At 35.5% G+C, this 17,079-nt stretch overlaps 1 protein-coding gene across 1 annotated transcript; it reads left to right on the forward strand.

The window, feature by feature from the left end:
- The first annotated feature begins 4,180 nt into the window (after positions 1-4,180).
- On the forward strand, positions 4,181-13,443 carry LOC133328098 (syntaxin-4-like). The gene is made up of 8 exons (XM_061536641.1): positions 4,181-4,260; positions 4,401-4,514; positions 12,237-12,324; positions 12,458-12,703; positions 12,806-12,879; positions 12,984-13,121; positions 13,193-13,303; positions 13,372-13,443. Exons 1-8 carry the CDS (start codon positions 4,228-4,230, stop codon positions 13,441-13,443), a joined length of 876 nt encoding a protein of 291 aa, XP_061392625.1. The 5' UTR covers positions 4,181-4,227.
- The last annotated feature ends 3,636 nt before the right edge of the window (positions 13,444-17,079 follow it).

Consider the following 17,079-nt stretch of genomic DNA (forward strand, 5'->3'; position numbering starts at 1 on the left):
TAATAAAATAAAAACCAAACAACACCTTGATGAAGGGTGAGCCAGATTTGGCTGCTTAAAAATTGATATTAAAATGAAATGGAAAAATAAAAAATATGTTTGTGGAATTCTACCATACCTCTCCAACCACGTTAACCAGAATATAAAAGAAAAAATTAAGAATTGATCCAAAATATATAACATGTGTTAAAAAGTTTAAAATTTGTTACGAAAACGTTAATATGAAAATAAATAAAAGCCTACAAAACGACGAAGCCAGCGGGGCTAATAACTGAAATAAGGGCTACATAGCGATTCTGAATGGTCTGTTAACACTGTGCAATATGATTTTGGGGATGGACAATTTTTTATGGGAATAAAGGTCCTTGGCGAGTACATCATGAACCCAGGGGGAAATCATAATAGACCAAGTTCATAGGTCATACATTTTTTGTTGGTAACTCTAAAATTCATAACGCTGGCTTAACATGTAAAAACAACATGTTCATTTTTCTAGAAATTGAGATTTCGTTTTTTATTTAATTTTTTATTGTTGTTTTGTATTGATTAGTAAACGCGTTAAGTAAAAGCTCTAAGTCCACTTTTCAGTTTGGTATTTTAGGTACTTATGGTGTAGCACACCTTCCAACAAAAATATATCAATATTGGTCCACCTTTTAGGATACCCCCATATAACGTTATCCTCAATAATCGTAATTTTGGAAGGTACAAAATCTCTCCACCAAAAATTATCAATATTGGCCCAATTATCCGAAATTTGAGATTTTTTGTACGTTTATCAATCGAATTGGTTCTAACTTGATATTCTGGGTTCTTATTGGGTGTCGAATCTTCCCACAAGCTATTATCGATATCTGTCCGCGATTTACTATAGCTCCCATGTAACTGTGCTGCCAATTTTCAACAATTTGCGGATTTCGGTATGTATAAGGTCCTAACCCAAATTTCCAACAGACTGTAGTTTGATATTTCATTTTCATTCGGCAGTAATTTATCATGGCATAACAACCATATAATAGTCCCGATCGATTTTAAGTATTTGACTGTGCATCTCATGGCGGAGAGTTTAAAAAGTTCGTCTCAGGCGAACATAAGAATGTTTTTACTTGTTTTTATTGATATTTTTGAATAAATTATGATTCGAAAACAATCTTTATTCTTTTAAATAAAATAAGCATGTAAAAAATCAAAAACAGTGCAGTAATTAAAAACTATAATAAGAGACAAGTTGTAAAAAAAGACCTAAGTGTATGAAAACAGAAAAACTTAGGAACAGAAAAGACTCTAAGTCCATTTACGCAAATACAATACAAAAACAAATTGCATTTACAGATTTAAAATACTTTTATTAAAAAACAATTTTGATTGTTTTTTGTCTCTCCTGATTTTTTTTTTAAGGGACTTATTGCCTTTACATGTTAAGCCAGCGATAAAGAAAATGTCTTTTTTGAGATGAAATGTCTTCTGTCAAATCGTAGGAGGAATATTTTTGTCAAACATATCCTCCTTCAATAACAAGTCCTTGTGCCTCATTTTGTCGCTCTTTTCTTGAACCATAGACAAAATACAAAAAGATGCGATTTTTTTAGTCAAAATTTCATAATATTGTGAATATAACTTATATATTCCAAACTGGTGATCAAAATGAAAGTGGAAATTACACTGTGACACAAAAACGTGGCCATGATCTGGAGGTGGAAAAATGTTTTTTGAGGTTTAACCGAGAAAACCGGTTTAACCGAGAAAACCGGAATGTTTTTGTAAAACATATCCTCCTTCCAACATATCCTCCTACCACAAGAAGTAATTTTTTGAACTCCATCCATGGCAAATTGTGGTGTTTCCGCCTAATATCCTCTATACGATAACGTTTGCGCTTCTCCAACTCCAACATTGTCTCAGGATCATCCATGAGATAGGGTCCTCAAAGAAATCGATATTCGTATGTTTTCATTTTGTCCATTTTCAATTTGACCTAGTCCTGGCCTTCCCCTTCTGTGTGACCCATCAGTTGGATCACCTGTATATGCCTTTTGTGCTGTGGCATCTTCATCCATTCTCACACTATGACCTAGCCGACGTAGTCGCTGCAGCTCGATAAGTCTAACAATGCCGATGTCCGAGAATAGACGGTACAACTCATGGTTCATTCAACGGCGATATTCACCGCCGATATTCACTGCGATATTCACCGCCAACGCAGATCGACTCATAGATCTTTCGGAGAATTGTTCACTCCAAGACCTGTCTCATATGTTTGCTCAAGTACCCATGATTGAGGTCCATATTACAGCTCGGGTAGTGTCAGCATCTTGAAGAGTGTGAGTTTGGTCTGACGAGAGGTGACCTTGTTTCTAAACTGCTTACTTAGACCATAGTAGCATCTGTTGGCCAACACTATTCTTCTTTGGATTGCAAAACTGATGACATTATTTTTATTTATGGCGGTACCGAGGAATATAAAATCTTTGACTACCTCAAAGCTAAAATTTTCATGTTCCACAATTGGTCCAAGACCACAGGACGTCTTAGGCGTTGATACCATCAGTTTGGTCTTCTCGCCATTTATTGCCAGACCCACTTTGGTAGACTCCTTCTCTATTCGTTCAAAGGTTGCTGTTACCGCTCGACTCATTATGTCGATGTCGTCGGCGTAGGCGAGTAACATATGCACAGTGCCATTTCTGTTCACATTTGCATCCTTCCAGCAGGATGTTGAACAGGTCACACGACAAATTGTCATCTTGTCTGAATCCTCATTCGGTATTGAAGGGCTCCGAGAGGTCCTTTCCCAATTTAACTGCTGACATTGTACCAGTTAAAGTCATCATGCATAGCCGTATTAATTTTGCAGGAATTCCGAACGCAGAAATGGATTTAAAAACCTCTGAAAGGATAGGGCTGTCGAATGCGGCTTTATAGTCAACGAATAGGTGGAATGTGCCGATGTGTTTTTCGTGTGTTTTTCTAGGATCTGGCGCAGAGTGAAACTGAGTGGATTTGTCAGGCCTGAACACGCATTGTTATGGTCCAATAATGTCATTGGCCATTGGCTTCAGTCGTTCACACAGCACGTTGGCATATATTGTCTTGTCTCCTTTTTTGCGCGGGACACAGGATACTGAGGTTCCAATCATTGGACATGCACTCCTCTAGCCAAATTGTACAAGTGCATAAAATTCCTCAGATATGAATACGTTTTATAAAATATATTGTTAAGATTATTTCCAGCATTCAATTTATCGAACACCCACTGTAGCTATTAGCTATAATGCCAAAAGAGCAATGGTTTTCACTTGTAAAAATTTTCATATAAGAAGCCAACAAAAAAAAAAACACACACACACAAACTATGGAGGAAACTGCAACTTTGGTGGTGCCATGGCTGGGCGCCCGTCCGTCCAACCGGACAGCCATAGACACTCTGACTACACAAACAATAAAGAACAAGAATACGGTTGCAGATGATAACTAGTGTAAATTTGTAAGCGCTCTACATTCATTGAAAATATACTATACGAAAAAAGAAAAGCAAATGCATGTCTGGAAGGGGGCTGGCAAATAAATTTATATGAAAACTCTCGCACATCGCCTTCGGTTGCGGGTAATATATTTTTTTGTCTGTGTTGACACCGTTCACAAAGTCTCGACCACGTCTCAGAACAAACAAGGAGACATTATTGTTCTGTTCGCGCTCCGTAGACAAAAAGAAACGCGTATCTAAAGCCGTTGAGATTTACAGGGGCGGACAACGTAACCAGAACATTGTTAGAGAATCTGCCAAATATCTAAAGCAAATTCTTATCAATATTTCGTTTTTATTTTCTTTAGACCCCATTTGCTGATAACAGAAAGAAATACCCAACTATACAACTATCAAGGCAAAACGAACGTAAACGAAGGAGAAGAAGAAAAAACAGTAATTAGTAAATTTTTCAAAATACCTATATTTTTCATGTGAGCGAGTACAATCGGACTTTAACGCAAACACCTTCGCGCCTTCTCGTAGCAAAACAAACAAAACGAAAAAATAATAATAATTAATACTGGAGCAGAAAGAGCACCCGAAACAACAACAAATACAATTAACACAAAGCAAATCATTGGCTGAGTTGTAGTGGAATTTTTGCTGCTAACGCTAGCGCTACCAAAACTCTACAACAACAACAAAAGCAAATACTCCCTCCCGCATGTACTGAACAGAACGGAACCGAACAGAACAAAAAAATGGCAAGAGATCGATTGCCAGAATTACTACAGGTGAGCTTAGAGTCATAGAAGAGTGCTGGAGAACGGCACACACAACGCACGAATGTCATACTTTTCGACAATACCGTTAACATTTGTCTTTTATTTTCTTGCAACATCCGCTTCCGTACCTACATCCCTGGCCGATACAGCGTGCCAAAAGCTGCAACAATAACCTAACCAATGGTGCCTCAGAACAGCAACGCAAAAGTCTGGAAGCAATAACAATGCAACAAAGCACACACGTTGATGACATCTTGAATCCGGTAAGTTAATAACCTTCTTCTGACGGACGGACTGACGAACGAACACACACAGCAAGCAATTAAATTACCCTCATTCTTAAACATTTCAATTCAGGGAATTTGGGCCACTTTAATAAAAGTTATTAATAAAATTTAAATTTAACAAGACATCACAGATTTCCCGTTTCAGTACTCCAAGTATATGAGAAACCCCCAAGCATTATTTAGACATGAGGTACACATACCCCGCGATACGAAACATTCACAGCTTCGTTGTAGAAATACAGACGTGCTCATTTACAGCAAAAATAATTCCAGTTTTTTGTATTTTTTATTTCAGTACAAACACAAAAAGCACAAAACAATTAAAAAAATTATTTGTTTGCTGTTGTTTTTAGCTAATAAAAAAATACATTAGCCATATTGAAATGTTGGCAAACAACGACCAGGGGAAGCCACTACAAATGAATATCGGAACTCAGTTGCTGTAGTAGCATCCAATTAATGTTTTCTTGAATCCCTTGCATTGGGTGCATATAAATATGTGCGTGGATCTGTTAAAATTTTCCTCATCATTGCTGAGATATGGTGTGATGATAAAACACGTTAAATATTTAAATTAAGAGGGTGGTATAACAATATCGAATGTTCCGCACACATTTTTATATGAGGTCAACTGAAGTTCGCCAGGGGAAAATTTTTGTTCAATGAAAATCTCGTAAAAAATGTTGTTTGAGCAAGGATCGGATTCAAGTGGAAACGGACGATGAAATTATACTAATTATGAGTGACATTTTTGTAGAATATTTGTAGGTAAAAATCGATTGTCTTGTATTTATATTACTGTTTAAGAAAAATAAGGACAAAAATATCCCTCATTCGATTTGACTGAAGACAGTCATCTCAAAAATAATCTGCAATAGCTACAACGACATAAAGATTTTTTCTTCATGAACTTTAGAGTTGCCAGCAACAAATTCATCACCCCATAACCCAAAAAACTTGACCTATGACGAGATCTTAATATTTTTCGTCTCCATAACTATGAAAATGAACAATAATTCGACCAATCGTAGTACCCATAACGTGTTATTTCAAACTTAGAATTAAGGTCCTGTTTTAGAGATACCAGAAAGGTAGACCAATAATCGTAATTTTTGGTCAAGGTTTGGACAAAATCTGGGTCCTCACTTTATATTAGATTTTTCACTAAATTGGGGGCTGGTACAAATCGGATGCTTCCTTCACATTATATGAGATATATGACATTCAATTTAGAGAAGCATTCCAGTCTTCGAATTTAATTTGTGGGTGAGTCCATTTTATCGTAAGTACTAGCCAAACATACGGATATGACTAAATTGACCCTAAATTGTCGAGGATGTCCCCCAAAGAGAGTTGGGAGTCTATATATTGTTTCATATTTTTTAGATAGATGACTGATTAAATTATCGCATCCCCATCTTGCACTGGGGCTACCATCATGGTTAGATTTAAAATAATTGGGCGCCATTGTTGGATGGGCAGTGGCTCCGGTTCATAATCATAATTTGTAGTTATCATGTCATGCCTGATCCATTCCGTGTGCAATTCGACGAAAAAATCATCATCAAAAATCATCCCCACATTCCTGATCAGAAAAAAATCTCTGAAAATTTAGCAATGTCCGTCTGTTGAAATCACGACGGAGATCGAAATATTTAAGATATAACTCTGCAACTTTGCACAGACATTTTTAGGATATTTGGTATAACAAATTGAATATTTGTATAGCCCCCATATAACGTTACCCCCGATATTTGGTGTTTTGAGGATGTTGGGCAAGTTTTTCACTCGAATTGCTTTTAATTTTGCACTCTGGATTCTAAACAGTTCCCGTTTTGAAATAGATTCCATGAAATGGTAACTCCTCAATTCGATTTTTGTTGAGAATGTCGTTATGTTCATGGTCCTAACCCAACCAAAGAATATGTAATTGGCATTTAATTTTCTCCTGAAACCCTGATCGAGTTTTGGTGTCCACCTTATACTTGGAACATCTGTTCCAAAGCCGAGCTTAAAACATATTTCCAGGCGCGTCGGTCTTGTGCGCAGCTCTTCCAATTTGAAAGACCATGTTCCGAAATGTTATCTTCTACTTTATCTTTGCATAGAATGGACTTCCCCTTCTGCGTGACCATTAGTTCGCTGACGTTTATATGCCTTTTGAGGTGGGAATACTCATCCATTCTCACAACATGGCCTAGCCAACGTAGTCGCTGCAGCTCGACGCTCGATGTCCGAGAATAGATGGTACAACTCATGGTTTATTGGACGGCGGTGTTCGCTGTCGATGCATATCGGCCCATAGATCTTTCGGAGAATTTTGCAGCACGTCTTGTATAGTGTGAGTTTGGTCTGGCGGGATGTGCCCTTGTTTCTGAATTGCTTACTCAGACCATAGTAGCATCTTTTGGCCAACACTATTATTCTCCGGATTTCAAAGCTGATGTTATTAGCTTTGTTTATGGTGGTACCGAGATATATAAAATCTTTGACTACCTCGAAACTGTAGTTGTCAATTTCCACAGTTGGTACGTGTCTACTGACGTCTTGCGCGTTGATACCATCAGCTTGGACTTCTCGACATTTACTGCCAGTCCCACTTTGGCAGACTCCTTCTCAAATCGTTCAAAGGTGTCGATGTCGTCGGCGTAGGGGAATAACATATGTTGTTAAGTGTGCAGAGTGCCATTTCTATTCACATTTGAATCTCGTATGACTTTTTCCAGCAGGATGTTAAAAAGGTCACACGACAAACTGTCACCTTCTCTGAATCCTCGGTCAATATTGAAGGGCACCGATCAGTCATTTTCGATTTAAATCGGAGTCTACTGGAAGTCTTGCTCGTTGATACCATATGTTTGGTCTTCTCGCCATTTACTGCCAGTCCCGCATTGGCAAACTCCTTGTTCAAAGGTGGCTGTTACCGCTCGCAATGTTCGACATATTATGTCGATGTTGTCGGCGTATGCTGTTTGGTGTTCAGAGTGTCATTTCTGTTCACATTTGCATCTCGTATGATCTTTTCCAGCAGGATGTTAAAAAAATGACACGTCAAACTGTCAACTTGTCTGAATCCTTGGTCAGCGTTGAAGGTCTCCGACATTAACTGCTGAACTTGTGCCAATTAATGTTATCCTGCATAGCCGGATTAATTATAAAGGAATTCCGAACGCAGACATGGCTTTAAACACTTCTGAGTGGATTGGGCCGTCGAATGCTGCTTTTAGTCGATGAAAAGGTGGAATATGTCGATGTGTTTTTCGTGGGTCTATTCCAGGATCTGGAGTGAAAATCTGGTCAATGGTGGATTTGCCAGACCTGAAGCCACATTAGTATGGTCCAATAAAGTCATTTACAATTAGCTTCAGTCGTTCATACATCACGCTGGATAGCAGTTTATATACGATGGGTAGAAGACTAATTTCTCTATAGTTGACACATATCGTCTTGTCTCCTTTAAGTCCTTATTTTTGATGACGGGCATGATAACTCCTCACTGGAACACCGGAATTCGAAAGTTCCAACGTATGAACTAGGATTATTGACTTCGCACAACAATTAACAAATTGGCGAAACTTTGATTTTTTTTTTTGGAAAATCGCCTAGTTTTGACCACAAACTAAGTTAAAAAATAAGGAAGATTTTCACCGATTGGCTTTATTATTTATACGAGAGCTATACACTCCCAGAGAAACGTGTCAAAATTTGGAACCGATTGGATTATTAGTTTTTGAGTTATCGTGCCATTCGTAAAAACATTGCTTCGAGAAAAATGCGTTTAAAGTTTGAGAATCACTCTTGCCGTCTCTTGGTGCTGACACAATAAATCGGCTATATCTTCTAGTTCTTGAGATTTCCACTCGAAATTTTGTAGAATTAGAGTAGATTCGAATTAAATAAAAAAAATTGACACCGAGAATGTGGGGGTCGCCTTAATGGAGGTTATGAACATTTTAACATTTTCATATATCCTATACAGTACACCCGCCAGAACAGTTGACAACCTAGACATCATTGAATTAAAAAATAAAGGGAAACATCTACTCCTTGCACATAATGCAAAATATCAAAATCATATTCAGGCCAAATATCGTTTAAAATCATAAATAAATAAATAAATTTTCAATGTCACCAAGGAAATCTCTTCGAATAAATGTTGTAAAACAAGAAGATATTTTTATTATCTTCGGAGCCACTCATATAACGTTCCAAAAAAATCTTTGCTTTAATTATATTTATGTTTTATATCTGTACAAATATCTGTTTTTGTTTTTTGTTTAAAACACATATAAACATTAATTAAAATCATATTAACAAACATAAATCCATTATACTTTTTCAGTTTCTTTAGATTTTTTTTGTACTAATTGAAGAGACCTTGACTACAACACTGTTATTTAACTGAACTTGACCATATTTGTTGACCACTAACTTGATAAAATATTGAAAAGACAACTGTAAAACCAGATTCGTTATCACAGACCTGTCATTTCTAATGATATGTTAAATAACGACACAGATTACAATTTAACTTACCACGTGTAATATCACATGTTTTGTATTTGGATGTATATCCAAATGAAAATAAAAAATAGTATATTTGTAAAAATTCGATGAAATTAAAATAGATATATATATATTCTATGATTTTTCTAGAATTCGAATGCCGAAGACTTTAGTCGAGGTTTTTTATTATTTTATAAAATTGTTTTATTTAAATAATGCACTTAAATATAATATTTTTTTCAATATTGCATCATATGTCAGCCAACATTTAAGATTTATTTTATAATTTAATCTATATTTTAATTATGAAAGCAATTCAATCATTATTACGAAAATAACAATAAAATATTAATCATTAAATCTGAACGACCTTGACAATTGAGATTACGTTAGTGAGTTAGTTAGGGGCGGGCGTTTTGAGATAAGAACGAATGCATTTGCCAACCATATGGTTAAGCGTTATCAGTGATTGAGAGATGTTGCACCTGTTTCGAATATACATATTTCGATTGATATCAATACGAGAGGGTATATTAATTAATACTACATTTCATTTCAAATATATGCATGTGCGTTTCCCACTTACAAAGAAATGCGGAAATTCGGGAAATTACGGAAAGAGAATAGACTGTAATAAATATACCAAATGCCATTGGCATTAAGCATTTGGGAAAATCGAAAGCTTTTCTGTATGTGTTAAGGGAAATTACATACAAAAGTATGTTTTGGCAATTCGTAAAGTACGATTAGTTTTAATATGGCGTGGGGAGTACGGTAAAAAAATGTCCTCACTTATGTACGATTTGGATAGTTCATTATGTTCTTTCAGCGATTGTTGAGCCTAATTTATGGTAGGCGGGCGGAAAATTCCTTATGGAGATCACTTGTCGAGTATATTAAGAATCCAGAAGGATCAATTCACCATAGATCAAGGTTTTGAGTTATGGTGCAATGATTTTTTTGCGGTAAATTCATGAAGAAACAAGTCTATATTTTTCTTTGCGGCTATTGGAGGTTGTTTATTTAAGATTTCATGTTTTTAAGTCAAATCCAATGAGGAATATTTTTACACCCCTTTCGTCCTTATTATCTTGAACGGCAAACTAATTACCACAAGATGACATGTTTTGACATCCAAATATTCAACAAAAATTTAGTTTAGGTTTAGGTTCTCATGTTTCCATCATCCTTTCCAATTTTGCCGGATATCTAGGAAAACTTTTGAAAATCCCTTTTTTCGTGTCTTCAGTTTTGTGAAGAGGAAAAAACCCAAGCCAAAAAATAAGGCTTGTGCTTATAACAGTATAAAATGTATGATCGGGGTCTCCATGATTCTGTGCGTTTTCAATATACCTTATTGACCTTGTGACAAGATTTCATGATGCACCACATCACTGCACGATGAAAACCGTGAGCAAAACTTTGAAATGTGACCTGATTTTCGGTCTCTCTTCTGAACGTTTCCATTACGATGATCAACTGCTCCAGTCCGATTTGGAACAATCTTATTGCAATCTCGTATTTATACAACTATAGTTCGAAGATCCGGCTTATCTTCGATTCACTGTTTCTGGTACTTTTTTCTACAAAATATGAATCCAATTGAGACTGAGAAGCTGGCGTTTCTAATACTTTCTTAGCTGCCTGGTTACAGAACATTTGTTCAATTAGGCGAGCTAACAAATTTGAAATACAATGTTCCGAGAGGTTGTCTTCCACTTGATATCTCCATCGAATTCGTGGCCATCCCTTTTGCGTGAACCATTAGCTGGCTGATTTTTGTATGCCTTTTGAGCTGGAGCATCCTCAGCCATTCTCACAACATGACCTAGCCAATATGCGTCTGACTATGGTTCATTCGACGGAGATGTTCACCTTCGACGCAGATCGGCCAATAAATCTCTCGGAGAATTTTTCTCTCAAATACTCCAAGAGCTGCCTCATGTGCTTGCGCAAGTACCCAGGTATATAAAATTGTTCACAACCTCGGAGCTGCAATTTTAGAGTTCCACAGTTGGCCCGAGTCTACTGGACGTCTTGCACATTGATACCAAAAGCTTGGTCATTTCGCCATTTACTGCAGGAATGTTGAACGCAGTCACCTCTGCGCGGATTGGCCTTTCGAATGAGGCTTTGTAGAAGACGAATAGGTGGAATGTGTAGAAGTATTTTTCGTTGGTCTTTTCCAGTGTGAAAATCTCGTCTGTGGTGGATTTGCCAGGTCTGAAGCCGAATTGATAAGATCCAATAATATCATTGACCAATCTTTGGATAGAACTTTATATGCAATGGAAAGGAGGCTAATTCTTCTATAGTTGGCACATATCGTCTTGTCTTCTTTTTTATCCACGGGACACAGGATTCTGAAGTTCCAATCATTGAGCATGCATTCCTCTAGCCAATTGTGCTAATCAGCTTGAATAGATCGGCTGATAATCCATCGGCACCTGCTGTCTTATTATTACAACTATTACAAATATGTTTATGAAATGAACGAAAATGATCCGGAGCCTTTTTAAAACCCTGAGCTTATATTTATTCTATCTGAAGCTATTACACTCTCTGATAACCTCAAATGTCAAATTGCAGAAATTTCAATCAGAAAATGCTGATACAAAAATGCGGAACCACATTGTGTAGCCTATAAAAAACTTAGATAAATATGTCCCGTTTTCAATTCTGAACATTCCAGAATTTCAAAGCTCTAAACCATATGGATGTTTTTCATGATTTCAACTGACAGATAGGCCCCTAAGGATTTGAGGTCAACTAATATTTTTAGGTCTTGAAAATCGAAAGACAAAATTAATATATACGATATTTTGTAGGAATTTCGGGTTAAACCACTTTATATTGATCACATAATTCCTCTGAATACTTTGTACAATTTAAGCTTCAATAATTTAATTTGAACTTTTGATTTTATTTTTTGGTGAACATTGTATTTTGCCCCTGAGGATAATTAAGTTCAATACTGTAAAAAAAAACTCAAAATTTTGTTAAATATATCGACTTTAACTTCACATTTCCGTAATAAAAAATTGGCATACCATTAGCTATCAACGGTCATTTGTAAAATATCATCATTTTATAACTATTCTAAAAATACCACATTCGTACAAGAAATGTGTTAATTAAATTTCCCTTCTTCAATATTTTCATTTTGTATCTATTTCGTCTATTTTTTTCCAGTATTCGGAAATACGCACACATTTGGCTCAATTAGCGGCGAATTTGGAGACTATGACGCGTATGGTACAACCGACAGCAATAAAAAATGGTATGGCAAACAAAACAAAACTACAACAACAATAAAACTAATAAAATAATTAACAAGTTCCGATGTGATTTTAATAACACTCCCCCTCTTCTCTCTCTTTCTCTCGCGATTACTTTCCTTTGCAACCCTTTAGCCGAAAATGAAATGGAAGAGCTGCGCAAACAAAACATTCGTCTGGGCAATATTCTAATGACCAAATTCCAAGAGTTTCGTGCCAATCTACCGCCCGAGAATGACTATAGCCTGGAGTCGCGCATGAAGCGTACCCTGTTCTATGGTCTGCATCAGAACTACATCGACATATGGCGGAAAAATGAACAATTCCTACACAACTATGAGACTAAACTGAAACAGCATTTGCAAATGCAATCGAAAATAAGTGAGTGTGGTCACGTCACAGCGTGTGTTATGGATTGCAGAATATTTATTGTTTGATTGAATGATTGTTGTGTTTTGTTCTTTGTTGTCTTTTACTTTGCAGTCAATTGTAATGCCACAGAGGAGGAAATCGAAGAGCTGATTAGCAATAAAACAACAAATCTATTTGTGGGCAATGTAAGCTTCTGAATTGATTTAATTGTACGCCCTGTTTGGGAAATTTATTCTGTATTTGCTTTTAATTTAGTTTTTTGCGTTTTTGTTTTCTTTTTGCGAACTAGATTCTGGAAGAAACTGAAAAGGAACGGAAAACGTTGCGAGATCTCATAGATCGTTTTAGTGAATTGAAAAAATTAGAGAAATCTATTGAAGAAGTTCACGCCCTATTCTTGAGAATACAATATTTGGTGCTAGAACAGGTAAGAAATTAGGCTTATAATTAGCACAAACATTAATACATATTCTAAATTATTAAATATTTTCTTTACAGAGTGAAGTGATACAACGTGTGGAGTTCCATGCGCAACAGGCAACTTTATATGTGGACAAGGGTGCCGAAGAACTGGATAAGGCTGATAAATTGCATAAAAAAGCTAGAAAGGTATTTTAATTTATTTTTAATATATAATTCTATATATTTTTAATATAATTCCATTTCCTTTTTTACAGAAAAAGATTTTCTTAATCCTTATCGCAATTATTGTATTATTGGTGCTAATATTAATTGGTGTTTTCCTGTGATAATTGCCAACGCCTTTCAATTGCCAATGCCTTCCGGGAATCCCAAATAAATGTTAAATTTACTTTAATTTTAAGTTAGAACAAATGTGTGCTGTCAATTGTTGTTAAGATTTTTAATTTATTTCTATGTTACAAGTGAGAAGAAAAAAAAAGAAACAAAACAAAAGAAGTATTAATGCCCAAAGAATACACAACCAAAATAAAAATTATGGCAAATGAAAGATTGGGGTTTCACTTTTAAAAGGATATACATTCAATAAAGTAAAAAATCCATTAAGAGAGAAAAGCCAAGAACGAACGGGATCAACCGTACAATAACTATACAATATAATTTATCTACAACACATTTTCCGGAATAATCTTTCCCAGCCCATAACCCATATTGTAATATTTTATTAACATATATAAATCTGGCAACTCTTTCATATAGAAACAGGTATTCAAAAAAGTCGCATCCGCAATTTTTTTTGAACACCATATTATATATGAAGGAGTTGCCAGATCGAAGCAAAATTTAATATGTGTTCATAACAGAGATGGAAGCTTCCAAAACACTTAAATTTCTTCGCTTTATACCGGCTTTTTGTGCTAGGCTAAGAACTTTCCGAATAGCCCTCTTAAAAGGAACACTCATTCTCGATTTCAAATTGACCTGTTTCGATCAATAACCAAACTGAAAAGTAGGGAAGATCTTCAGTAGGGATGAATTTGTCCTATTTCATAGAATATATATTTAGATCTAGAATGACGTGTTAACATTTCAAGATTATATCAGTTTTTGAAATTTCCACTTGAAATGTTAAGGTGACATACTTGTGTATTTATAGGTTTAAATTAAATAATATTTTGAAAAATTTAATTTTCTTGAGGTCAGTACAATCCCAAGAATCAGATAGCAATTTTTATGGGCAATAGCAATTTTTACAATTTTAAACAGATAAAAACGTCGCTATGTTCGGTCAGGCCGAACTTTTTATACTTTTCACTACATTCAAAATATCCAAATATAGGGGTTTTTTTGATAAAACCTAATTGATCAGTCACTCAGATTGAGCTAACACCTTGAACATTTGAAAAATATATCAGCAAACCTCAAAATACCAAATAGTGGTTTAACTGTTATATGGGGATTAAACCAGGGACCATTATAGGAAAGTTAACTTTACTTTGAGATGAGAACCGAAACCATTAAATTACATTCACTTCTGATGAAAACCGCCGAATATTGGAGGGTACCAAAGTTTCGAGAAGTAGTGGCAATATCTCAACAGACGATCCAAAGTACTATCACTTTCACCTGAGCTAAATAGCAAATAAGTACAACAATGAACAACTAGTCAATATTACTTTATCCCTATATATTATGAAACTAAAATTACTTCTCTTGGAAGCAGAGGGTTTCCACAAAACATCTCCATCTTACTCGATTAGCCCTTGCATTATTTTCCCTGATCATTGTATTTTATTGAAGCTAAGTAGGGGAGACTGGGGCACCTTCGGCATTTTTTTTAGAGCTCCATATCTCAGTACTTATTCAACATATATAAAAACTTTATGGTTGATTATTGTCCTCTGACACTTAATTATAAAAAATAGTACCAAAAATATATAAAAAAATAGTATTAGTTGAAAAATTTTACAGTTTTGTAAAAAAAGTCAAATCCGCCGAATGTGCCCCAACCCGGGGTAGCTTCGGCACTTGATGGGGCGCATACGGCACCATAGTCATATAGGTAATTGTCATCGCTATCAGTCTGGTTGAAATTCTGATCCTCTAAAGGCTCTATTTGGTTTTAATACGCCACACAATGTTTGAATTATAGGGCTTTATTTTCTAGCGGCGGACGTTTACATCTCAAGGTCGCACACACCATCAGAAATAGGGGTTTTCTAACGCATTTTCGTCAATACAAGCACGTTTGATCTTATATATGCAATTTCGAGCCATATTAAAGGATTAGTTTTAAATACAAACTCAAAAATATTTTAAGGAAATAATATTGCACAATCTGTATATGGCCGAATGTGCCCCACTTTAAAATGGCGAATGTACCCCGAATGTACTTTTTATAGTCCTTTTCATTTTTTTCGATCAGATTTGTAAAAACATTATATTTTTAAATATTTTTATAATAATACACATCGTAGTTAACCACTTTTTAATAATATTGTCCTAAAATTTTTTAAAGTTTTATCACGAAATACTTACGAAATGGAATTGAAATATTACAGAAACATCTATAAAAATACAAAAACCTATGTATCTAAATAAGCTTATTAGCTAGAAATTTCAAACTTTGTGTCAGTTATTTATTTCGATATTCGATACCAATGTATCGAAACTAGTGACGTACGGTGAAAGCTTCATATCGAAAACGCGATTGCCGAAGGTGCCCCGATGCCGAATGTGCCCCAGTCTCCCCTATATACTTATTCTGCTGTAGCTTGCCCAAGGTGATGGGACTGCCATCTATTGTTGCCTAGAAGCAACGCGTAATTGAATATTCGTGCTGTGGTTGGGATCACCGTTTATGTAGTTTTGTGAGTTTTTATTAGGTGGCGCTATCTCCTGCTATTTATACCTGGTGTTATCCTCGTGTATAACTATTGCAATGAGTTTTCCCGAACCCCTTCATACCAAATTGCACACTTCAATATCAGTCCAGCGAACGTGAGAATTATTTAATAATGTCTAAATATACTATTTTGTTTTCTTCATAATCAGAAGAGTTAATCAGCCTACTCACCAATATTGACCATAATTAAACTTTTAGTACCATTTAGTTACTTTTTTTTATCTTATAGTACGTTTTTCCAAAACTACTTCCAACACTTCACACCAATTCTGACCGCAACAGAAATCTAGCTCTATACTAATTTTGGTACCATTTATTACCCGTCGTACCTTTGAAGTACTTATTTCCATAACTAATTCCAAATTAGCTTGAATCACATTAGTACGAATTTCCAAAACCTCCTACATACCCCAATCCTACACGCCAACAATGATCCTAACTTTATCGGCCCATAAAAAATTAAAATTGTACAAATTTGAGTACCATTGTACACGTTAGTAAGAATTTCCAAAACTTCCTACATACTCTAATCATACACCCCAACAGTGATCCTAACTCTAAATTTCAGGATTCCTGCTCTATCCTAACTCTATCCATTTCAGTGTTCCAGCTCTATCAGTTTACCCAAATCAAAATACCAATTATAGTACGATTTAGTACTTTTCGCACACATATGTAAACTATTCCCAAAACTATGTACACATCCCAATCGCACACTCCGATGGTAATGTAATTTAAAATTTCTGGATTCCAGTTTCCTCCGTTCCTCCAAATTCAAATTGTACCAAATTTAGTACAGTTTAGTACATTACGTATACATGAGTACACGTTTTCAAAACCACCTCCTTATATCAACCCTACTTCTCAACCTTAATTCGCATCCAAATTTCAAGTTTTTAGCTCTATCCATTCACATGCTACGAAATTGGACCAAATTTAGTACATTGTAGTACTTTTCGGATACTTATAGTTCGAATATCCATAAACCCCATTAGTACAATAATTCTACACTCCATAAATGATTCCCAATTCATGTAGTACGAATTTCCAAAAACCCAGC

Source organism: Musca vetustissima, unplaced genomic scaffold, assembly GCF_032173495.1.
Source record: "Musca vetustissima isolate MV318-11 ecotype Yass unplaced genomic scaffold, APGP_CSIRO_Mvet_v1 utg4359, whole genome shotgun sequence".
Taxonomy (NCBI): Eukaryota; Metazoa; Arthropoda; class Insecta; order Diptera; family Muscidae; genus Musca; species Musca vetustissima.

Bases quoted from the DNA above. Each gene is read 5' to 3' on its own strand.
- LOC133328098 (XM_061536641.1), top strand. From the start codon at position 4,228: ATGGCAAGAGATCGATTGCCAGAATTACTACAG. The intron at 12,704-12,805 runs GTGAGTGTGGTC...TTTACTTTGCAG, and splicing joins GCAAATGCAATCGAAAATAA to TCAATTGTAATGCCACAGAG. The intron at 12,880-12,983 runs GTAAGCTTCTGA...TTTGCGAACTAG, and splicing joins CAAATCTATTTGTGGGCAAT to ATTCTGGAAGAAACTGAAAA.